This window comes from Terrapene carolina, unplaced genomic scaffold (assembly GCF_002925995.2).
Source record: "Terrapene carolina triunguis isolate 2854851 unplaced genomic scaffold, T_m_triunguis-2.0 Scaffold629, whole genome shotgun sequence".
Taxonomy (NCBI): Eukaryota; Metazoa; Chordata; order Testudines; family Emydidae; genus Terrapene; species Terrapene triunguis.
Genome location: NW_020664980.1, coordinates 12,747,362 through 12,772,124, shown reverse-complemented (window position 1 = coordinate 12,772,124; position 24,763 = coordinate 12,747,362). Strand labels below are relative to the sequence as shown.

Here is a 24,763-nt window from a genome sequence, read left to right as displayed (position 1 = left end):
ATTGCAGCCATAGTGGATCTTTGCCCTCCCGGTTATATATCCCGCCTTGGTGGGGAGTCGCCGCTCCTCCTGCGGGACCGAGTACCTCTGTCGCACCGCGCTGTAAGGTTTGCGGGGGATTCGTTCACGCGTGGGTCTCGCTGCCGACGTTCCGGGCAGGGCTTTGGGGGGCTTGCTGCTCTGTGGGGGGGCCGGCGGCGGAGGCGGGGGGGGGGCAAGGGGCAGGAGCTGCCTCCTTCAAACTCACATTTTCTCCATGGAAAAATTTCACCGAGTGACCCCCCCCCCGTGTTCGTGACTGGTTATTGCCCGGGCTACGTGGAAACCTTTCACAGACGCCCCTGCCATGGTGTGTGTGTGTGTGTGAGGGGGACTGCGGTTACTAACGCTCCTGTGCCGAGCGCGGCTTCTCAGGGACGTGCCGAGCGCGGCTCGGAGGCCCGCCTGCCAGCTCCGACACCAACGGCTGGGCGCTAAAGCCGCCTCGCTGCCCTCCCCCGGCTTCCCCTCCCCCTTCCGTGGCGCTTTTCTTGCCACTTCCCCGCGTAGGTTAGTGGCTCTCTGCAGAGCCCGGCCCCTTCCACGGCGGCAGCGCGCGCTGGCGCGGCTGAATTTCACCCTGTGAGCTTGGCTGGCTTCTGGGAGGGGGGAGGGGGGGCTGCCGCCACTTTACACCAGGGCCTGCGTTTGGCCTCTCGGCCGTACTGAGCCGCCGCATTGGCCACCCACTGATTGGCCGCGCGGGAGAGGGGCGGGGTTATTTAATCTGACGTCACAATCCGGCAACTCGGTAATCCGCTATTTATAACGCTGCCCAGACGCCGCCCGCCTGTGGAAGGAGAAGAGCGGTTGGGGCTGGGTCGGGAGAGAAACCGAGTTCTACTTTAAACAAAACAAAAAAAAAAAAAAAAGGGGGGGGGGGAAGTGTGAGCGCCGAGGAGGCCGTTAGTGGGGGGTAGCCTGACGCTCTCTGTCTTCGTTGTCTAGCGACCGAGCCTTCCCCCTGCCGAGTTTTTTTTTTTTAATCCGCGAGCCCCTGTGAGCGCGTGGGCAAGATGGACCCTCTCCGCAGCGAGGAGACCGAGGGAGAGATTCCCGGCCTGGGTGAGTATCCGCTGGTCAGCGCGCGCCGCGGGTTCCAGAACGTTCCGAGGGGCGGCCGCGCGGGGATCGGCCCCGCCTGGGGTGCCGCGCAGGCCGCGCGAGCCCGGAAGTGGCGGGTTGGAGGCCCTGGGGGCCGCGGCCTTCTCCTTCTCCCCCCTCCCCGCCTCGTGGCGCACAAAAGAGTGGGGCAGCCCGCTGGGGAACGTCCCCCCCCGTGTGAAGGGACCCCCCCGGGCGGTCTGGGTCAGCCCCTGCCCCCGATTGCGGCGGATGGGCCCCGATCACGGCCCTGTCTCGGCGCTAGGCCCGACAGGCCGCCGCGGTAATGGAGCGCGGCTTCCGCTGCGGCCTAGGCCGTGCCTGGAATCGGGGATGTGCAAAAGCCGCTTCGCTCCCCCCCCGCCCTCTCCCGCGCTTCTCCCCGCCTGTTGAGATGCCTAACTCCCAAGCTGAGCTTTAGTCACGCATTTGGGGATAGTTTCGGGTGCAATCGGGAGCCCTAGATAGAGTAAAGCGAGAGTCGCCAGTCTGCTGGGTTGTGTCCGCCCATGCGGAGAATGGCGGGGGGGTAAAGAGGCCCGTAGAGTTCAGCTGTCTTTGTTATCCCTCATTGCGTTTATTTTCTGCATTTTTAGAAGCGGGCTGGTCGTTCAACACGCCTGCCATTATTCAGTATACTTACTGCATGCTTTAAAAATATGCAGTAGCATTTGCTTGGGGGTCAGTATAGAAGGCTACATGTTTAAGAGTTCATTGTGGTGGAAATATTAATTCCAGTCATTACTTCATGTATGTAGTTAGTCATTAGCATAAATATTGTGAAACGACTCCATAATGCAGAAACTAACTGGAACCCCTAAACGTTGTTGCTTAAAGTGGTGAAATATGCCAATTGTGAAATACCTTGGGTTTTTGATGACTTTCTAGTTTCTGGATTGTCAGCCATTGGTACTTAGTTAACTCTTCTCCCCCTGACTGGTAACACTCCCTTATCTTAAGTTCGGTGCTCTGCTGTTGCCCATCTCTGGTTCAACTGTATAGCACACTGGCTGGCTGCTTACGCAACTTAGCATGCCCTGAGATTCTAGCTTCCCCCTAAACACAGTTGACTGACTGGAAGAAAGGCTGGAACCCTAGTACAATTACAGAGGAGGCTCGGAACCATTGTTCAGAGTCTCTTGAGTGGTGGGATGGAAACTAATACTGAAAGTGACTGCTTCAGCAGCACTTCTTGTGTACCTCCTACCAGTAAATAGGAGATACTGTGCTGGGGGGTGAGTGGGTGGGAATTGTGCATCAGGCTATGTTTACACCAGGAGTTCTCAAACTTTATTGCACCCCAACCCCTTCTGACAACAAAAATTTACATGGGAGGGGATGACCGAAACCTGAGCCCTGCTGCCCCAGGCGATGAGCCCCCAACACCCAGGGCTGAAGCCCTTGAGATTCGGCTTCTACCCCAGGTGGTGGGGCTTGGGGCCTCAGGCCCCAACAACGCTAAAGCCAGCTTTGGGATCCACAGTTTGAGACTGCTGGTCTACACTAAGGACCTTACAACAGCAGAGCTGTACCACTGCAGCTGTCCCGCTGTAAGGTCTCCTATGTACCCACTCTATGCCAAGGTGAGAGAGCTGGCCTAGTTAAACCACCCCCCATGAGTGGCGGTACCTATGTCAGACATGGCACTTTTCTCAGTGAAAGCTATATTGGTCGGGTATGGGCTCGCCGCAGCTTTGAGCTTACCCGCCAAAGTGCTATCTAGACCAAGCCTTAGTCCTATCTGCCCGAACACACAAGACCTTAACTTTGTGTGGCGTGACAATAGGGCATTTGCAAAATCAGTGCATTCATTGTCTGTTACAAGAGACATCTATTTGCCTCTTAAAACATATAAAAAGCCCATATGGGTGTAAAAAGTTTGAGGCTCAAACAGACTTTTATGATGGATGGGTGAGTTAGGGGAAAAGGAAAATGGTCAGATGCAGAATCAGGGCTAAAGTTAACAAGGTCTGAACAGCAACCAACATCAGGAGTTTAATAGTAATATTACACCATTGAATAAACTTAATTTAGTTATGTACAACAGTCCAGACTTTGGGTTTCCTAAAAGGTGTCTTTAAAATTTCAGACAGTCTGATTATTCTTATTAAGCTTTAAATATTAAGAATTCAAAAAGCTTTGACCTGTTAAACAAGAAATCTACATGATTGAAGTGTTTCAAAAAATCTTGTAACAGTTTGTAACAAGAACAAAACTTGTTACTGTGAAAGCTTCCACACATAGCTCTACCTATACATACACCCTTGACCTGAAATGCCCCTCTCTATTTGTGATAATGGCTTTATATCATAGGATTTATAACTTGGTACTGCACTTGAGTGGATTTCCATGAAGTCTATCCTAAATGAGTAACAATAATGCCCTCCTGGTTCTACCAGAGGAGGAGCAGGATGTGTGTTTGAGGGAGAGGGGAAAATCCAGTCTTTAGCGTGCTGGAGAGAGTAAGTATTGGGGCTTTCAGATGCCTATACAGAAAGACTGGAATATATAATTAAAATGAGAGAAGGGCTTAACTTTAGGGGGCGGAGAGTAGAATATGAAATTAAAGTAGCTCTTAAACTATAGGAAGAGGAGGGGGAAAAAAACAATGGGATATGGTATAGGATTCTTGTCTAACATGCAAGGTTATTGTAGTAGATGGGTATCACCACATTAGTTAAGTATCTTTTTGTAAGATCCTAGTGGAGACAGGATAAGCAAGTATAATGTTGATCTTGCCTTGCTATCTTAGTAAAAACTACAGGGAGCTTGTCTCCACTAGGTTTTACGGCAAGATACATATCACCCTTACCTCTCTGGGGGAAAAAAACAATTGGCAGTGAAGATGAAGCCTTTATGGGTGCAAGTTGGTCACTTGGTCAAGAGGTTCCTCGGTCATATCTCCACTAACCCCCCCCCCCCCCCAAAAAAAACCCAAACAAACACCCTGTTTTTAATAATCCTGTGTAGGGGAGTCATCTCAGTTTAAACTAAGGGACTGGGAGGTGAGGGAAAATCTATTTGATGATAAATCTAGTATGGCTTCTGCTACTGGTTTGCTGTGTAGCCTTAAGCGAATCACTTGGGCCTGACCTAGAGTAGGGGGGGAAAAAAACCATTAAACTAGCTCTGGCCACCTGGTAAAGGTAGTAAACTGTGTAGACACTGGTGTCAGTCAAATTAAATTAACTCAGTTGAGCTAGGTTGATGGGAAGGAGAATGCATTTTTCCTCCTAGTCAATGCCATAGCATCCAACTTTATGGTGCTTAATATCCATGTTTCCACTGAAGTCACCTAGAGTTGTTGTGCCCTTAACCTTTCTAGTCTATCTCAGTCCGTTCCCCCCCACTGTACAGGGTAATGCCTGGATCTTCAGACAGCTACTTAAGTGTTTATAATGCTATCTGAAAAGCAATATCTAATGGAGAGTGGTATGCACTAAAGAGTCACAGTCCTTATATAGAGGAGACCCAAACTGATCCTATTTCTTGATTATTATTATTTTTATTTTTTTGTCTTGTCTTCTACCCAGTATCTGGCTTAAATGAAACTAGAAGGTAATATCAAGGGAACAAATACTGACAATCCCAAAAGTTTAACTATTTATTGTAGCATCTAGGGACCCCAGTCCTGTTGTGGTAGTCTTTGTGTGCAGTGCTACTGTAATCAGACAGTTCCTGCACTGAAGGTCTTACACTATAGACAAGAAAGGGGGTGCATGGTATGGAGTTCACTATAAAACTTATCACCATTGTCAAGGTTTCTGTAGGCCTTGTGGCAAAGGGGAGTCTTGAGGACAGTGGTAGCTTGTAGGCATGTGACTTTTCCCATCCCTTTATAGCTAGTGTACAGTTTCAATGCCAACACTTTCTAGCCCTTCTATCCCCATAGAATCAAACTTAAGTCATAACACAAATTGAGTTTTAAACATTGTCCCCAAAGCAGATTATCAACACTTGAAACCAACAGATACTGCAACTTGAAAAGTAGTTTTACATTTAAAAAAAAACCCCAACAAGTTTAGACTGACAACTCTTGGTTGCTTGCTTCCTGCTTGAGCAAACACTCGTCCTTGACTGAAAGCCATTTCCTTTAACAAGACTTTTAATGCTTACTGTAGCTCTTCGGTACTTTTGCTTAATCTCATCATTTTTAAAGTCGTCTTTAACATCTAAAACAGGCACATCTTTTGAGGTTGTCAAAATCCGCCCTACAAAATAGAGAAATCCGTATCATACTCTTAGCAGAATATAAACTTCATGGCCCTTCTGGTTGTGAAGATCCTTGCTAGGTATGACCTGTCATACAGTCTGCAGCTAGACTGAAACAATAGTAAGAAAAGGCATGAATTGTCGCATTTTTCTCTGTTAGATGTTAATGCTGAGCCTGATGACCTAGCTAGCGAAAGAGCTTTAATTCAGTCGCAAGGAATGACTTCTGTGGATGCAGGTATGTATTGGTCACTCTGCATTCTGACAATAGTACCCTCTATTTTAAAAGAGCTTATCACACTAGGGAAAACTTATTTTCAATCTCTTCTATGAAAACTCTTTCTGTGGAACAATTGTCAGCATTCTATCCTAATTTCGGGAGAAAGTGGGAGAGTTCTTGAAATGCTGATACCTTCTGTCTTTCTTTGCTAGCTAAGTGGATTAGTGTATATAGTAAGATGCACTTGTAAAGCTTTCTTTAGTGCAAATGCCCTCTTCAAAGGGTTTTTAAAAACCTGGCATTTAGAAGATTTTTTGATAACTAGACAAGTTGTCCACAGGCTAGCAATATTTTAAACCTGTAGAGCTTGTACTTTACCTTTGGAACTGACTGTAACAGGTTGTTAATAACTAGCTTCTCTCTTCTTCTCTCCCTTCCCCCCTCCCCCCCAACAGGAAACAGATTCAAAGTACCATAGTAGAAAACCTGAACCAGAATTCTAACTTGCTTTTGAAGACTAAGTCTTCCTCAGTAAACTAATACAGGAAACTTGTCTTCCCTCATCATTCCAAACATGAGGAGACAGACTAAGCATTCTCCAAATTCCACAATATAGGATGCACTCCCTTCTCCTGCTGAAATATTTGGGTCATGAGTTCCACCCTGTATTAAGTTACACTTGGGAGTGTAGATGTTATAACTAGTGCAGTCTTAATGTGTTCTTGCTGGATTTAAGTGATAGGAATATATTGCTATTCTACTCTGAAATGACTTTCTGGTTTCAGCTGAAAAGGAGTTCTGAGTGCTAACCCATCAGAAACACCCAGCAAATACATGTCATGGCAACAGTTTTTGCAAAAAAAGACAAGGACTTCAGCGAGTAGCCAAGGATTTAAGCATATGCCGTATACTCTCCCCCCCCCACTTAGCAGTGGATTTCAAGCTTCAATAAAGAAAATGTAACAAACTTCCAGCTAGAGACACTTCTAAAACTTTAGTTGCCAAATAAATAAAACTAAAGACTCTAGAAATCATTAGTACTCACACCTCAATCTACAGTGAAAGCTCTTGTATGGGATAAATCCTGCAGAGGCTTGATGGCTGGCTCCCCAACTGCTTATCTTGAAACTAGGATTAATCTTTAAACGCTAGTTCAAATATAATCAGGTGGCCTTAGTTTAAATGTGATCAGAGGTTCTTGCCCATATGATAACTAGAATTTGCTTGGTAAGCAACTACCTGATCAGCCAGCCATTATGGTAGGGAGCAGCAGTGGAGAATTGGACTTCTGAGAAGGACTGAAATCTTAAAGCATTCAGATTACAACTTTAAAATTTGCAGCCTTTCAATTAGCTGAAGGCCCCACACCTCACTGAGTAAAGCACATTAGCTAGATGTTAATGCTGCAGAGTGAAATAGTTAAAGCTGACACTTAAATGGGCTGTAAGCTAAAGTTGAAAGTTTTATTTGGATAAATATGCACTTAACGCCTTATGGTACAGATTTTTGACTGTAGGTAACTGCTGCAGCTTACATGCCGAGGCTGAGGGCTATCTTTGCTTCCAGAAATGAGGGGATCTTATTCTCTGAGCTGAGAATCTTTTACTCCCATTTAGGCCTCTAACTTTTCAAGTGAAATGTTGTTTAAGGAAATGAAACCAAAATGCCAAAGGGAGACCCTGAATCCAGAAATTCTCAGAGTAGACTTCAAACCATGTGTAAATTGGGGAAAATTTACCAAAAAACCCTCCATTGACTTATTTGGTATTAGTATTGATGGGAGCTGTAGCGTATGTAGACATGGCTGAACACTTAAAGTAGCTGAAAGCAAGACAAGTTGCTAAGTGCATTCTGTAAGTGCAGCTCTTCCCAGCAGAACTGTTTTTTAGTTGTGGTCAGTCCCATGCTAAATTTAAGTTTCAATTAATGTCAGTACTATCTCTGGGACTTCTAGAGTAAAATGACTTCAGCCATTTAAGTAGCCCACCATGTTCCTTTACAGGAGAAAGAGTCTTAACTTGATTGTCATTTCATGAAGCCACATTTCATGTTTATAGTGGAGGTTTTCCAAATACTCCAGCTCAGTTCCTTGCTCGTCTTCTGTCTCTTATCTGCAGCTTTTCCAGCATTTCTGCAAGAGTAAACAAAGAAATATGTCTCAAACAACATTAATCATGTTTCACACTAAACATCTTGGCATAATAGCTCAAGCATGCACACTTCAGTTAAGCAACGCATTGATAGCTTACAAAATTTTCTTAAATTAACAGATTATTGAAATATCAAGCCATAGTTTAACAGCTGTCCTTACTTGCATTATTAATGCATTAGATGTTTAAAACGGCATTTCTTCATCTGTTCACTATTTAGGCGCTTCCTTTTTGCTAGCAGGCTTCCTTTTTTATTTTTGTTTGCAGTGTTGGTCCCAGGATATTAGAGAGACAATGTGGATGAGGTAATACCTCTTTTTGAACCAACTTCTGTTGGTGAAAGAGACAAGCTTTTGAGCTTACAGAGCTTTTCAGGTCTGGAGAAGTTACTCAGTGTCACATAGCTAAATACAAGTTTGTTTAGCATAAGGAGTTAACCTGTTGTAAGAGCCTACTCAAGGTGAAGTGTATAGTTAACAAACCTGCAGTCCTAGGACAAAGGAAGGTTAGTGGGTCATACATGGTTGTAATGAACCATAAATCCAGTATCTTTGAGTGCATGATTTCTAGTGTCTAACAGTTAAGAATTTAAGCTCCCAGGCGTGTCTTTTGGAGGCTTTTTATTCTTATGCACTAAGACATAAATACTGTAGGAACATCTGGTTTTTGAAGACAATCCAAATTAGAAACCCAAATACTTTTTTCCATTGTCCTCCATCTATCTTGGATGAGATTTCTTTTGAATGGGATATCTAGTATGTAAATCCATTTCTCAAGCAGTCTAGCCTGAACATATGACTGTCAGGTTTAAGTGATTTCAGACTGACCCTGACTAGTCTATATACACAGATTTTTATATCCCCCTCCCCCCCGCCAACTGAGTGAATGGTTTGAGAACCCACTTATTCTAAGTGCATGTTTCTTCACCAAAATGGATTTATAGAGATGTATAAAACTATAGGGTTTATTTTGTTGCATACTACACCTACCAAATGACTCAGAAAACCACAACTGTAAGTTTTCTGTGACAGTCCAGGGCCTTTAGCAACAGTGGTGAATGTTGGCAACAATATAGAATTTGCTGACATCAGAATAGCAGTTCAGAAAAGAGAATTTTGGTTAGAATTAATTAGTCTGTGTGAGAGAGAACTGGAGACTAGCTGCTGTCTGTAAGTATGCAATGGTGTTCTGTCCTTATGCTTGCTTAGTTTTATTTTCTAAATCTAGTTTGATCAGTGTACATACTTGGGTTTGTCTCAGTTGGAGTGTAAAGTACAGTATAATAGGATAGTGTCCTATATTCTCCTCTAGAAGTTAAGATTCATGTAACGTTATGAATACGAACTTTCAGAATGCTATTTGCTTAGTCTTTCAAATTAATTAATTAAAACCCTACCACCTGGTGTCAGACTTTCAAAACCACATGTTTCCATGAGCAGGAGTATTTCAAGTTGTGTGGAATTTTGTTGAAATTGGCACAGGCTTCCAATTAGTTTTAGACTAATTTGTATCCTGATCTCACTGTAATCCCGCAATGTCAGTGTCAAGGAGTCACTTCAGTATTAAAATTAACTACTGGACCCCATAAATGCTGCAAACAAGCACTTGTGCAGTTGTAATGTACAACACATTTTCCTACTCTAACTCTTGAGGATGGAATGTCTTCAGACAAGCGCTAAGAATGTTCTTTAAGTAAATGGTTTGTTTCTGCAGAAAACATTGGATAGCAAAAATCCCTGGGAAGACTGCATAGGCTCAATGCCACATGCAGGGTCACAAGAAACGAGTCATATTAGTGGTGATGGACTTAGACATTTTAGATACACTGTGCAGATGAAGTAATGGTGTCAGAGCAATGATATGACAACCTGTTTTTTCCCCAAAAGCAAATTAAAATTTCATCATTTCCATCTACTTAATTTCAGGGTGGGGATACCCCTTCCCGGGGAAGATTGAGAAAGGTATGTGGCCACGTCTATTTTAGTGTTTAATTTTAATGAAATAAAACCTGATCTACCTCTAGCCATTAATTTAATGTCAGGGGTAGGGGAGACAAAGCATAATACTAAAATGTTGAAAATATCCTGGTGTTTCTCAAATATTGAAACTCTCTGTTCACACCCATTTCACAGCCCTATGTTACATTTACTAACACTTAATCTATGTGCTGAACCCAAAACAAATTAAAAAATAGTTCAGTTTCTATCTGATCTTCTATAGTAAAAATACCTAAAATTACTACATGGTTGCCTGAAGTGTAATAACTTAAATAGCCCTGAGTGAAAGGAAATATGTAGGTCAGAATGAGATGAGCTTGACTATTTTATATTTCCTGTTTTACAAGAAATGGCAATCAATTCAAGTTTTTCTGGTTCAGAAACATCTGGAAATGGTTATTTATTGCATGATATTGATAAGCAATTGTACCGCAGTTGTAGTTCAGAGGTAGATAAAGCCACTCAACTCTGTCTGATTCAAACTGGTGCATAAGCCACATAGGCCAATCTTAATAAATAGCTCACTGTATTTCATTGATGTTTCCAGACTCAGATTGGAAGCAAACACATGCCTTCAACAAAAAACGCTTTTTATAATCCAATGTTAGGAGTGGCAGAAATGTATAAACTGCTTGAAAAAGCTTTCTAAAAAAATTAGAATAGCATGATTAAGAGAGCACAGATTTTCAGGTGGACAACTGTTAGAAATGCATCCCATGACTGTCTACACTTGAAAATAACTCTTACGGTAGGATATAAATTTAAGCATGGTAGCTATTCCCAAATAAATACATATGTAGACTAGCCCTTGTGGTGGTACATAGTACTGCATAAGTGGGTAAAAATGCTTGCTGCTATTGTTTTGTTAGTCTTCAGGAAGCAGCATATTGCTCCACTTAGTAGCAGAGTTGCAAGTATGATGAAGTGTACTAGTCTTGTTTTTTATCAACATTCATTACTTATTAGTTTGAGTTTACACAGCACAGGTTCATTGGGCCTTTCACACTTTAGTTCCAGTCTGCAAAAGCTCCCTGGCAAGAAAAGGCTTTTACAGTTCACAACTAAATTCAGCAGACTCTAAATTGGTCAATGGGATCAGAAGGAGAGAGAATAGATTAGGCATATGATTTATTGCTATTTCCACCACATGAAGATGAGGGTTTGTCTGTGAGGAAGCTATTGACAAATAAGCTAGAGCAGTGGTTTTCAACCTTTTTTCGTATGCAGACCCCCTAAAAATTTTCAAACCTTTCGAATGGGGAGTGGGGGGGAGAGGAGGGTCTGTAGACCACAGGTTGAAAACCACTGAGCTAGAGTAAATTTTAAAGCACAATAGTTATTCCGGGCTACTGCCTCACTTACCCATGCCCAGACACTGTGTTAATCACTGAACTCTGTCAAACTTATTAGCCATCAAGACAAGGCAACTTTTGAGTTACCTGTTGTACGCTAATCTCTCAAACAGTAAAGGATGTTCTGCTTCACAGAGCTTAGCTGAGACGTGCTTTAATTGTGCTCTAACCTACTTAAGTAGGCATACGTCTGAAAGATATAAACCAATCTTGTGGGCTGCTTGTACAACATTTGGGATAGATTTCCTCCACTCTTCTGAGACACTGTACGTGGTGTTGGTGGGAAATTCCTAAGAGCAGCATTTGAGCATTCTCTGTAATTTTTTTACATTCTTGTTTGAGGAGACTGTAAGAATCTGTGGGTTTGTTTTCCCCCTTAATTAGGAAGTGTGTTCTGGACACTATCTGCTTAACATGATTTATTTTAGCTGCCTTGTGTGAGAACTGACAGAAACAACTGTAAATTCTTAAACATGTAATTATTTCAGCATTTATGGCATCTCTTTGTAATAAGTATGCAACAAACCCAGATCCCCCTCCCTCAGAACATTCACTGGGTGGGTGCGCTTTGCAGCCTTGAAACTGCATTTCCCTTTGAATGGGTAACTTTTCACTGCACCCTAAAACTTCTGCTTTGGGAAAAGGCAACAGTTACTTTCTTTTCCTGGTTTTGGAGGCTTTTAAATGACAGCTAGCATCTAATAAGATAGAACTCATGGGATACTGTTAGCTGCAAACCTATTTAACCAGGGATGTTAGACAGTCTCCTTTGTTCTTGTTTAGCAAAATTTAGTGGGTTTTCTCAAGTTTTAAACATTATCTGAAACTTCTATGAATAAATAAGCAGACCAAACAGGAATTTGGTTCTAAAATGCCTGAGGTTGTTAAAACTACTTGAAGTTCACAAATCTGGAAATCAAGAGTCTGCCTTGCTGTCTTCCATTTTAATTGCCTTGTCTGCAACTTTAAGTCTTTCAAATCTGGTTACTGATAGGTATATGAAATGTTTCTAATCAGAATCTGCTTAATTTGTATCCTCCCATTAGTATGTTAGTCTGTTTGCTGCTACACAAGTGCCACTAAAACAACTTCTTTGAAGCAATTAGATGGCATATGCAGCACTTGCTTTGAATAGTGAAATTTTTACAACTGCTGGGAAATGCTCATTTTCATAGGGGTGTTAGGAAGTGCTTGGAAGGCAGTGTGTGTTAATACATGGAGCAGGGATTAAAAGCTGTGGAAGGCGTTTATCTCTGCCTTTGTAGGGACTGTTCCCTTACATGCAAAAGGAATATAGTATCTATAGCACTTCTCAGTTCACAAGATGGTAAATTTAGGCTGCCTTATTTACACTTTTCAGAGTAGCAGCCGTGTTAGTCTGTATCCGCAAAAAGAACAGGAGTACTTGTGGCACCTTAGAGACTAACAAATTTATTAGACCATAGGCTTTCGTGGGCTACAGCCCACTTCTTCGGATGCATCCACGAAAGCTTATGCTCTAATAAATTTGTTAGTCTCTAAGGTGCCACAAGTACTCCTGTTCTTATTTACACTGTCAGTAGGTGGAGCTGGAATGGTGCTGGACCCAGACCTTAGCTACATTTGCAGCTAAGAACTGTGTTGCCACCATTTTAGAAATCATGTCTTAAAAATGGAGGTGGGGCTTAGATGCTGCCAACACTGCATTCTTTAAGAGCTGGGGGTGGGGGGGAAGAGAACACACAATTGCTATGCATGTGAAACAGAGCAATTGAGAATGAGATGGGTGGAGTCTGGGAGAACTTGTAGTTGAGATCAAGCATTATCTACAAGATTACCAGAGCTAAGTAGAGAAGGGGCTGAGGAGCCAGAGTGCCACTTACGGTATCTCTATCTGTTTTGGGTCAGTAACAGAGGAACTAATACAGCAAGTGAGGACCCACATTGTGTGAGAATCTTATTTAAATCCCATAGTAAAAATGCTGTTTTTCTTATTGTAGAAGGAATCACTAATGAGTAGTTGGAGGCTGAAAAGAATCTTTTCTCTGTGACACTATAAATGCTTGTTCCAGTCATGGCAACTTCCTGACCATGCCATTACTCTCTGCTGGCAGAAATTAGTGCTAATGGATGCCACTGAATTATTTTCCCCTGCTTCTCCCTTAAGGCTAATAGACACACTGAATGTGAATGCTGGCTGGGGTTTGCCACTTTTCTTGCAGTGTCTGTGAACTAAATGTTGCAGCACCGTGCTGGGGAAACCAACCAGCCTCACTGATGCCACAATTGAATGAGAGCCTGCCAAGACTCTGTGTGTGTGTGTGTGTGTGTGTGTGTGTGTGTGTGTGTGTGTGTACTTGTTAATTACAGTGAAAGGGTCGGCAACCTATGAGAAGTGGTGTGCCAAGTCTTCAGTAATTTAAGGTTTCATTTGCCAGTAATAAATTTTACATTTACAGGGGTCCCCGACAGAACCCCAGACTGGCAATGGACTGAGCGGGGCTGGTGGCAGGGACCCCAGCTGGCAGAGGCCAGCAGACGGAACCCCAGACCTGCAGTGGCCTGAGCGTCTCAGCGGTTCCATCTGCCACCCGTGCTGCTGGTCTGGGGTTCTGTCCGCTGGCCCCTGCCGGCCTGGGGTTCCGTCCATCCAGGCTGGCAGTGGCGGCTGGAACCCCAGACCGGTGGCAGGCTGAGCCGCTCAGCCAGCTGACAGTCTGGAGTTCCGGCTCCTGCCAGCCAGGGGTCAGCCCCGCTCAGCCTGCTGCGGGCCTAGGATTCCGTTCCCCCAGGCAGGCACGGAGCTGAGGGGGGCTGGTGGCCGGGACCCCAGCTGGCAGCGGCACGCCAGTAAAAATGGGCTCGTGTGCCGCAGGTTGCTGACCCCTGCAATAATGGATTTGGTTCTCTTCTCTCTTCTCCCCCCCCCCCCCCCCCCAAAGTCTAGTGTAGACACGGTCTTAGATGCATGTACTTGTCTGGTGTGACTGGGGCTTGACTCTTGTCACCTGATTCTCTCTTGTGGGAAACTCAGGGTGAAATCTAGAGTTCTCCTGAACGAGCTGGGCAGAGTAATTTGCCCTTGTGTTGGGCAGGGGAGTGGTGCTGGTCGGTTCCCTAATCCTGTAGGGGCAGTGGGAGGATAGGGCGTTGGCCTGGGGTGTCAGAGCCCGCGCCCAGCGCAGGGACCGTGTCTCCGGGGGCCGCGTGCACCCTAACAGAAGCGGTTGGGGTTATTCAAGTGTAGCTGTGCTGAAAACTGCGCAGGCTGGGTCCATTAGCTGCGCGGGGGTGAGGGCCCTGGCTTTGTTTACCACAGAAAGGCGAACGCTAGAGAGGACACGCATGCGCGTACGAGCCGACCGGGGGCGCGAATAGGGCAGCGGAGCAGATGTGCCGAGGGCGCCTGTTGCTGCTAGAGAGCATGCGCAGTTGGTTCGCAAAGGGGGGGGTTAAGCCATGTACGTATTGCGGATGCGCAGCACGGTCTGTTTATGCGCATGCGCCCCGGGCCTCATTCCCAGCCACGCGCCGCGCAGTTTACAAACTGATGGTGAGCGGCGCGTGCTGCCCCCAAGTCTCCGTCTGGCCGCTGTCCTCTAGCCACCTTCACCCGACCCCGATCCCCCGGCCGTGAGCGGGAAGAGCGCGCGCTGTGCAGCGCAGGGGGCTCCGGGCTGTTCAGCTGCCCCGGGGCGGTGGCTGGACGTGTGTTCTTTGTGCGGCGGCAGAGCCCGGCCCAACGGCAGCGGGAGCACGCGCCGCCATTTCCTCACGCGCCCTCGCCACAACCTCATCCGCTTGCTGCTGCCTGATTGGGACTAGGCGATCTCCGGACAGGCTCAGGCTCGGACCATGTGTGCGTGCGGGGGGGGGGCGGGCGGGACCGGGTTATGTCGGACCGGGCTGCGCTCTCGTGAGGCGGGGAGGGGAGAGGTAGTTAGGCACTGCACCGGGCCATGGGGGGGAGTTGGTAGCGCAGGCCCGGCAGCGGGGCGGTTGGACTAGAAGGGGGTCTGGTGAAGGGGAGCAGCGGTGGGAAGGGCGGAGTGACCCGCGTTTTGGCGGCCGGAGGCCGTTATCCCCGCCTCAATGTGTTGTCTCCCCGCAGCGACGGAAGGCGAATCGGAGCCGAGTCTTGCTTCCAGCATGATGCTGAACACGGAGGGCGGCGAGGGCTTCGTGGTGAAGGTGCGCGGGCTGCCTTGGTCCTGCTCCGCCGAGGAGGTCCAGAGGTTCTTCTCCGGTAAGTGTGCGAGCGGGGCGGCCGCCTGAGCGTCAGCGCGCATCCACGGCCAGCCGGAGTGGAGCTGGGTGCAGGGGGGAGGGGCGGGTTTCCTGTGACTCGTCCCTCAGGCTCTCCTGGCGAGCCCACCTGCGAGCCAGGAAAGCCGGGGAATCCACTTTGCAGATAGCAGAGGAGGTGATAAAAGTAAAGAGAGGCCCTGTGGAGGAGTCACTGCACCATCGGGGCAGCACTTCTGTAAGATAAGGGCAATGGGGGAAATAGTATAGAGTATCTTCCCTACTAAAAGTAAGTAGCTTTTTTGAAGTACTTAATTGCAGTAAGCAATTAAATATTGGATGCTTAAACTGAACAAATAGCTCGCCCTTTTGTACTTTGATACCCATTATCAGAGTTGGTTTACAATGTGGTTTAGTGTTTGCTTGAAAGAGTGCACTCCTTACTTACACTTAACTGAGCAGATTTTAAGTCCCATATTGCAACTGGTTAACTCTTGTTTTACTAGATTTCAGATTGACTTTTTTCAGATGGGAGATGGAATAAGTATTCTTGCCATCTTAAATAAGACGGAGTATGTCCAATTAAAATTAACCCCCCCCCCCCCCCCAAAAAAAAAAAAACCAACCCAATATGGTGGTCTTTGGAGGTCTGTAAGAGGGATGTAGTCTGGATTCTTTCACAACTCAAAATTTATCTTGGGTAGCGACTGCCTTCTGTTCAAGGTATGCTGGCAGGGAAGCTTTCCATTGCATCTCTTGATGGATTTTGGTCTCAGTGGTAAATTTAAAAGAATACTAAGAATTAGTATTAATTAATTAAATTCAGTTAAACAAAAAAGGAAAACCAGCATCTTGTATTATGGTAGATAATATGTATTTAGGATTAAACTGGTATACTTCCAGGAATAAAAGATACGAATCACTGCTGTTGAACAATCCAGTGTTGGAACAAAACTGTTCTGGGTTTCTCTCCTAGAATGCAAAATTCAAAATGGAGCTTCCGGTATCCGTTTCATCTATACAAGAGAAGGCAGACCAAGTGGAGAAGCTTTTGTTGAACTTGAAACGGAAGATGATGTGAAATTGGCACTGAAGAAAGACAGAGAAACAATGGGACACAGATATGTTGAAGGTTTGACTTCATTGGCCTAGTAATTGATTAAATGTTTGTATTGACTTTCATTTTTTTGTAACTTGTGGTGTTTAAATGCATGTAAGTTGATTTAAGTGAATTTAGATTATACAGGTTGACTAGCTTCTCAAATGGCAAATGACTTAAAATGGTTTATGCTGCATTCCAAAATTCATTAATTCTAAGTGCCTCTTACAGTTTTCAAGTCAAACAACGTTGAAATGGATTGGGTTCTGAAGCATACTGGTCCTAACAGCCCTGATACTGCTAATGATGGTTTTGTACGTCTTAGAGGACTTCCATTTGGCTGTAGCAAAGAAGAAATTGTACAGTTCTTTTCAGGTATGTGGGGTATAAGTATTAGCTGTAGCGTTATGGGTCAGTGCGAATCACAGTGGCACTGAGCTCTTGCCCATTAATGCTTTCAACAGGCCAAACTGTGCCACAGTTAGCGTGTTAGACTATATTGATCTCTGATGTGTGCAAATAAATCCTAAATTTAATCTATTATTTGGGCTAATAGCTTTTAAATATCTTAATCAACCTAAGTTAAATTATGGGTTATCTAGATAATTCATACTTACACAAGTGTGTGTTACTTAGCATCATAGAAAAATCAAGTTTTCATCCTTTGAATTGAAAACTAAAGTGGATACTTAAAAATTGGAGGATAATTCCTACTTACTGTTTTAGCCATTCCACACATGCTGCTCAGTCGAGCACATAAAAATGGTTGAGCCTTTTTATTGCTGGACTCAGTAAAATGGGTGGAATTTTTAAAGGTGGCAAGACTGTTAGGCTTAAAATCTCTGAACTCAAGTATTGACCTACATGACTTGTAGAGTCAAATATTGGACAATAATTTTGTCTTTAAGTGCAGAGTAGTTGTGGTACAATAGTTCAGTTTTGTTTCATTCACATTAAATGAGTATTTTATGAACTTTGTTTAGGGTTTAAGACTGAATTGTAAAGATTAAAATGACTTGACTTGAACTTGATTTCAAACTCTTGCCAATTTGTATCTAATGTTGACTTCCTGTTTTGGGAATTGGAATGATACCTACAAATGCATACAATCTTGAATGGGCCTAAACATGTCTCTTTTAAAGCAGAAAGTATCAATTTCTAAATGTGACTTGTGCTTAAGTTATAAACCTGAATATTAGAATGTATAACCAAATAAATCGAAAGAGCTTTGAAACATTGTTATAGGATTAGCAAGGACTTCTTTGTTTTTAATGTAGACTGAAAATCTATGACTATTCTGATTAGAATGCAACTAATTTGTTTTGTGTATTTTGGCAAAGTGATGCATTGAACACCCCCCCCCCCCCCTTTTTTTTTTTTTCCCCAAAGCAAATAAGTGCACTGATATCACTGTGTTCATGTGGTTAATAACTTATGAGCAGTGGTGATAGAAATTGTATACATGTACCTAATATGCAGAATGCTGCTTTCAGTTTAGCAATTAACACTTCTGAAATAATTCTTGGATTTCTCTTAGTGAAGCAGTACTCTACAAATATTTATACTGAATTTAGCGAGATTTAAAATGTTTACATAAGAGTATCATTGTCTTACATGAATGTTACTTTTAGTAAATACTTACTAAGATGCCTGTGTAAAGCTATTTTTACTGTTTTTGTGACTTACGTTGTGTGAATTTCAACAGACTGAAAAATTCTGTAAAGTATTCTTAAGAGGCTCTATTTAACTTGTCGTCTTCTTAACACACCCTGCACTAAATAAATGAAAATTGATTTTACTGCTACAAAGTAAAAGCTTTTTTTTGTGCACAGCAGGATGGGTTAAGAATCTAAACTGAATGGTATGTAATCATGAAGCTTCATGTTGACATGCTTTCTGCTAGAATGCTAATCTAGAACTAGCATACCATTCACTTACAAGTATTAACTTTCTGGTGTATTTAAAGCTATAAGAAAAATTCATGACTGGGCTTGTGATGTTAATATTGCCCCCTACTGGGGTTATTTGTCCTTGGGTTGAAGGGTTGGAAATCGTGCCAAATGGGATAACATTGCCGGTGGACTTCCAGGGGAGGAGTACGGGGGAGGCCTTCGTGCAGTTTGCTTCACAGGAAATAGCTGAAAAGGCTCTAAAGAAACACAAGGAGAGAATAGGGCACAGGTGGGGATGGATGGTTGGTTGGATACGTCACTTTTCTTATGGTAAATGCTAATTAAATCCATATTCTCTCTTCTTAAAGGACTGATCCTTAAACCATTAAAACTTAGTCTAGTATTTTGGTCTCTAACTTACTCATAAGTAAAAGTATTGTTACCACCTTGTTTCATGTGTACATAGCGCATACTTAGTAAAATTTATTCAGACTATAAAACAAAATGGGAAAATTAAGTTAATTGAATTTACTCTTAACATTTGGTATTTAAACTGTAAAATTGATAGTTTAAAAACTGACAGAAGTTGAGAGATTATGGCTTTAAACGTCTCAAGTAGCACCAATAATGTCTCTAGCTGTAAAGACTCACATAGTACCTTATTACCATAAGAAAATGTGATAATTTCTAAACTTGTTTTTATAAGTTGAAATGTAACAAATTTTCTTATTGTATTTAATCTTCAATGTAATAAGCATAGCTTTCAAGAAATTGTCACAAAGGGTTTTTTTTATTCTATTTTACTTGTGACTATTTTTCATTGAAGCATGCAGTTTTTCCTATGCTAAACTACTGAAGCATAGGGTGGGTTGACTAGCACATGCAAAGGTTTTTTTGTAGACTCCTGATGGGTTAAAATCTTGGTGGAGACTAGGTTTTTAATCCTCTTAATATATTTTGCCACATGAGCAAAACATGAAAGTGCTGAGTTGAGTGGACTTGTCTCCCTCCTATTTTTTTGACAGACATGATTAAATTTAAACTGTGGGGGGGGACTTAACTTGCTCCCCCACCCTTAAGGTTGGGTTACTGTGAAGTATGAGGAGCCTATAAACCCTTCAGTAATTGTAATTTCTTGAAAATACACTATTTTGAAAGTAAAATAGTATTTGACTAGAATTTGTCATTGCCTGTATAATCTAAAGAAATCTGGCTTAAAATAAACTGCCAGTTTCAAGGCTATGACTAGAATGTCTTGTTCTAGTTTGTTTTATACTGATTTAATATTCCTATGTGGGGAATTAAAGACTGACTGTCTTTCTTATGCGGAAAACATCCTAGGTATATTGAAATCTTCAAGAGTAGTCGAGCAGAAGTGCGTACTCATTATGATCCTCCCCGCAAATTACTGGCCATGCAGAGGCCAGGTCCTTATGACAGGCCTGGTGTTGGAAGGGGCTATAACAGTCTTGGTAGAGGAAGTGGTTTTGAAAGAATGAGACGTGGCGCTTATGGTGGAGGTACGTATCATAAGACTTTCAGTTATTTTAAAACCATAATTTATACTGCTTCATACCTATTGGTGCTTGGATAAAAACTCATGGAAAAATCAAACTAAAGCTAAACTTCTGCTTCTAAAATAATTTCATAGTATTTTACATACTAGTTTCTGTAGTTTAGGAAAAGCATTTTAATATGTATTCTATCTTTTACAGGTTATGGAGGCTATGACGACTACAATGGATATAGTGATGGCTATGGATTTGGTTCTGATAGATTTGGACGAGGTGAGACTTCTTTAATGGGGGTGGTAAACAACTTTTAATACATATAAAAACTAACTTTCAATACATCTGAAAGATCTAGAATGGACTCTTCTCTCCACAGGCATGTCTGACCATAGATATGGAGACGCAAGTTCTACTTTCCAAAGCACAACTGGTCACTGCGTACACATGAGAGGATTACCTTACAGAGCTACAGAGAACGACATTTATAATGTGAGTTCAAATAGTACTTGTTGCACAAAGTTTCTCCTAAATCTGCAACAATATTTTGCCAGACGAAGACAGTCTTATGTAAATATTTTTTTTACCTAGTTCTTCTCACCTCTGAACCCTGTAAGAGTCCACATTGAAATTGGACCAGATGGTAGAGTGACTGGAGAGGCAGATGTTGAGTTTGCTACTCATGAGGATGCTGTGGCCGCCATGTCCAAAGACAAAGCAAATATGCGTAAGTTTGACTTTTTTTTCCCCTTAATGATGGGCCTCCATCTTAAAATCAATGACCAAAACAAGGTCTGAACAAAAGTTAAAACATATCTGCTGAAAGCTTGTATTAAAAAATTATCTGATCTTCTGTTTTCTAACATGGTAGAATAGTAGTTACCGGAGACAAGACTGTCAGATGGATTAAAATCATAACTATAATATGTAACAGATTTGAATAGTTCACATCCTCCATCGGAGTGACCTCACAGTGAGACAGATTGGATATGGATTCTGTAGGAATTAGTTAATCTAATGTCAAACTTCCCTTGCACTACTGGGCTGTCTTAAATTGAAATGAGGCACTGTTTGTATCATGCATAGGCTTAATGTCCAGTACGTTTCAATGCTCTGTTAAACATGCTTTTCCTTTCAGAACACAGATATGTAGAACTCTTCTTGAATTCTACAGCAGGAGGAAGTGGTGGTGCATATGGCAGCCAAATGATGGGAGCAATGGGTATGTGTGAATAGTCTTAACTGCATTTTTATTCCAACGCTTCATATTTAACAAAGCTGGCTAATTTTATACAGCTCCTGCTTATTCTATGCCTGGCATAAAAACTGAAATTCAACATTCTGTCTTAATCACACAGTCAAAGAATCGGAAGGAGTAGTTCAAGATTGGAACACTAGCACATTGCCAGGTATATAAACCTTTTGGGAATACATTCAAACAATTAATTAGGTTTAAGTAAATTGTGCTGAATGTGAAGAGTGTGGTGACTGCTTTTTAGGAATGTGTGATGTTGCACAAATGTGGGAGATGCTAGTCATCCTTGTCCTATTCTCCCCTCCCTCCCCCCCCGACCAGATGTTGATAGAGGGTGTATTAAACTGACACATAATCTCATGAGTAAAGTCTCTTTGGAAACAGGGAGCAACAAAGCTCCACTCTAAAACTTGGAAAAATCAACACTAAAACGTTATGGCAAACCTAAAATTACCAAATTAAAATATGAAATGTCCATTGTAAGTTAAACTAAAACCTGTTACTGCTATTCAGAAACTGTTTACCCCTAGATGGCCAGAGAAACTTTGACATGCAAAAGTAGATACTCCTCTTGAAATTTACTGGTCTCTTAGGATAAGAGCTTAAAGTGGTGGTTGGTTTCTATATCTGTTCTGTGGTGGGGTGTGTGTGGATGATGCTTGTATAGCACCTTGATTGTGGAATGAGATTGAACATTGTAATGCTTTGTCTGTTTAATAATAAAAAAAAAAGCAAACTTCATAATTTCAACTGTAAAGTTTTGCAGAGGTACTGTACTCTAGCAGATTGTGCTCTTCGAAGGTAGCTTAGTTCATTGAGAACTTAGCTTATTAGTTTTAGTTGTTGCTGACTCAATAACTTACCAAGTTCTTGTACAAGTATAGAAACTTTCCCATGTGGTGCATGCAAATTCAGGATAGGAACAAGCCTCAGACTATCTGGAGGATTGACATTCCAGGTGTTCTGGTATTGACTTCCCCCATACCTCTGAAAGCACGTGCTGTTGTGGAGGACATCAGAGGTCACTCAGTTGGCTTACCTAACAATTTTCAAAAATCCCATTATGGATTTTTACTGTGCAGTAAAAGTCAGTCACTTGTAGCTGAGTGGAATATTTAAACATCTTAAATCCTCAGATGTGACTTATTGCAGTGAGTGAACTGATGCTCTTCTGGTGAAATAGGGTAGGGCGCAATACAACTTTCCTATTTTTAAATTAGGCTGGAAAAAAAAAATTAAGTACTCTTAGAATCAGAAGCACAAATATCTTGCTCTTGGCCACTTCCACTAGTGAGAAACCAGAAAAAATAGTTAAGCAGAATGGAATCTAAATAGACCAGATATATGGCACCATGAGGGCTAATATCTGTTAGGAATTTCATAATTAGGTAGTATTTAGATCTGTTTGTTGGACAGATTTTTGGCAGTCAAGGTGTTAACGTTCATTTCCTTAACTTGAAAGGAAACCAATCCACTTATGGTGCTAATCAGCAGCTGAGTGGGGGTTATGGAGCTGGCTATGGCACTCAAAGCAGCATGAGCGGATATGGTAAGATGTTTGTTTTTTATTTTATTTTTTATTAAAGCCTTAGGTGGGTGTCTGATACACTCCTACAAAGAGATCCTTACAATGTGCTGTCCAGCTGTAAGGACAAAGGATGTAGGCTAATGGGCAGCACCACCTTAAAATAGTGCTTCATTGTTGGCATACATTTTCAAAGTATGAGTCTCAATGCTAGTATTAGGGGAAATTTGCTTTTCAAGATGTAATCTTCTGAAATATGAAGAAGCTGGGAAATGGTATTTTTCTGCTTATGTAGATACACACTTGACAACAACTACAAGCTTATGGCTTGGCTTCTGCTCTCTCGCAGGTATAAATTGGGAGTAACTTCATTGCAGTTACTAGTTATACCAGTGTGAGAAAAGGAAACCAGTCTTGCTGTTTCCCAAAATAAAAGCAGTATGTACTAGAACTGTAGTGTCTGGACTTAGTCTTATTTCATTGAAAGACCTGGGAAACTCTTGCAGGTTTCTTTTGTAAAGACAGCACCAACTTTCATTTAGATATCTGGAAGGTTTGTCTTTTTAATAGTATCAGAGTGTGTGCAAGGTGGTGGGTGGATTTGAGTCTCGAAGTGGGCACTTGAGGATAAAAGGGGTGGGGTTGAATCTCGCCCCCAAACTTGTATCGGCAATAAACTGGAACACTTCATTTACCTGCTGCTTGATGTTTTTTCCAGGTAATCAGAGCGCAATGAACAGTAGCTACTACAGCAGTGGGAACCGTGCGTCCATGGGAGTGAATGGAATGGGCGGGATGTCCAACATGTCCAATATGAGTGCTGGCTGGGGAATGTAACTGACTTTTGGTCAACCTTTTTTTAAAAAAACAACAAAACAAAAAACTAAGTTTAACAGTTTTGCAATACAAGCTTGTGATTTATGCTTTACTGTAAGTGAAATCAGGATTATTTTAAAACTTCAGGTTCAGTATTTTTGAACACATGGAAGAAATAAACATTCACTTAGGATGTAATAACCAAGTTGAGTAAAGACTATAACTGTTAAACAATTTTCAGCTTTTTCTCAAGTTAGTTTTGTTGTAGGAGCGTATTTAAGCAGTAAGCGTATTTAGGTTAAAGCTGTTTCAATTATGTTAAATGTTGCTCTTATACCATATTACATCCAACACTGTTTTGAATGCATGTTGAAAAACATGCTTTTTTGTAAACAAATATAGGAGCTGTGTCTGCAATTCAAAGTGAACATTTGGCATGTTAGTTCTAGTTTATTTCTTTTAATATCCTGTAAGGCACGTTTAAGCTTTTTTTTAAGTTAATGGGGAAACATGTTGAGACGTGATACAGCTACTTTAGGATTTTGGTCTTGGTGTTCATATAAAATTCTGAGGCCTTGATTTAATCTTTCATTGTATGGTGATTTCCTTTTTAGGTGTATTGCGCTAAGTGAAACTTGTTAAATAAATCTTCCTTTTAAAAACTACTCTCTTCACTTAATATTCCATGTTCAACATTCTTTGTAACTACAAGGGGGCAGGACAGTGAGTGGGAAGTTGTAATAAAATTTGCATCTATGTGCAAGAATGTTAATGTCATAACATCCATCCAGTAGCATAAATATTGTACTTACGATCCTAGTTCTAATGTTAGGAGTGCTGCATGAGCTGTCAAAGGTGATGAAACTTAAAATTACAGTATAGCATTCCTAACCTGAAAAGTGGTCCATTTGTACTGCACTCCTCAAAAAGATTTGTTTCTGGCAAGTGAATCTATTCCTTTGCCTGGTTGGTGCTGCTTGATTGCATTTACACTTGCTTTTAAAAATTCATGATAGCGAGTATCAAGCTTGTGTCTACAGACACAAGATCATGGGGTTTACACTAGGGTTTGAAGAACAGCAGTGTAGACATTACAGCTCAGGCTCTGAAGCCCCCCCTCAGACTTCAGAGCCTGAATGTCTACACAGGTGATGATAGCACTGTATCACAAGCTCCATGATCCTGAGCCTGTAGACCTGATATCTCTAAGACCCTCTGCTGTGGGTCTTAAACACACTGTCGATGTGCTGCTTGAGGATAGAACAAGTTGCCACTTCTTAGAAGATTAGATTCTGCATCTAATTCCATGAGGACCAACATCACTAACTTATGTTCACAAGCTTCTTAACTACATTCAACCCAGATTTGTT

At 42.3% G+C, this 24,763-nt stretch overlaps 1 protein-coding gene across 6 annotated transcripts; it reads left to right on the top strand.

Annotated features, from left to right (window-relative positions):
* HNRNPH1 (heterogeneous nuclear ribonucleoprotein H1) lies at nt 1-24,058 on the top strand. Of its 6 annotated transcripts, none has more exons than XM_024199761.2 (16): nt 1-107; nt 988-1,104; nt 5,516-5,593; nt 9,651-9,686; nt 15,165-15,299; nt 16,275-16,430; nt 16,629-16,772; nt 18,440-18,578; nt 19,631-19,809; nt 20,005-20,076; nt 20,150-20,289; nt 20,389-20,524; nt 20,936-21,019; nt 21,156-21,206; nt 22,515-22,601; nt 23,296-24,058. In XM_024199761.2, the coding sequence occupies exons 2-16, from the start codon at nt 1,056-1,058 to the stop codon at nt 23,412-23,414; spliced, it is 1,605 nt and encodes a 534-aa protein (XP_024055529.1). In that variant the 5' UTR covers nt 1-107; nt 988-1,055; the 3' UTR covers nt 23,415-24,058. The 6 variants fall into 6 exon arrangements, with proteins under 6 accessions (XP_024055529.1, XP_024055528.1, XP_024055530.1 ...); XM_024199760.2 differs by having other exon boundaries at nt 11-102; XM_024199762.2 differs by lacking the exon at nt 1-107 and having other exon boundaries at nt 907-1,104; nt 20,156-20,289.
* The last annotated feature ends 705 nt before the right edge of the window (nt 24,059-24,763 follow it).

Coding starts and splice junctions, on each gene's coding strand:
- HNRNPH1 (XM_024199761.2), top strand. CDS start 1,056: ATGGACCCTCTCCGCAGCGAGGAGACCGAGGGAGAGATTCCCGGCCTG. Junction 5,594..9,650: donor AATGACTTCTGTGGATGCAG/GTATGTATTGGT, acceptor ACTTAATTTCAG/GGTGGGGATACCCCTTCCCG. Junction 18,579..19,630: donor AAGGAGAGAATAGGGCACAG/GTGGGGATGGAT, acceptor AAAACATCCTAG/GTATATTGAAATCTTCAAGA.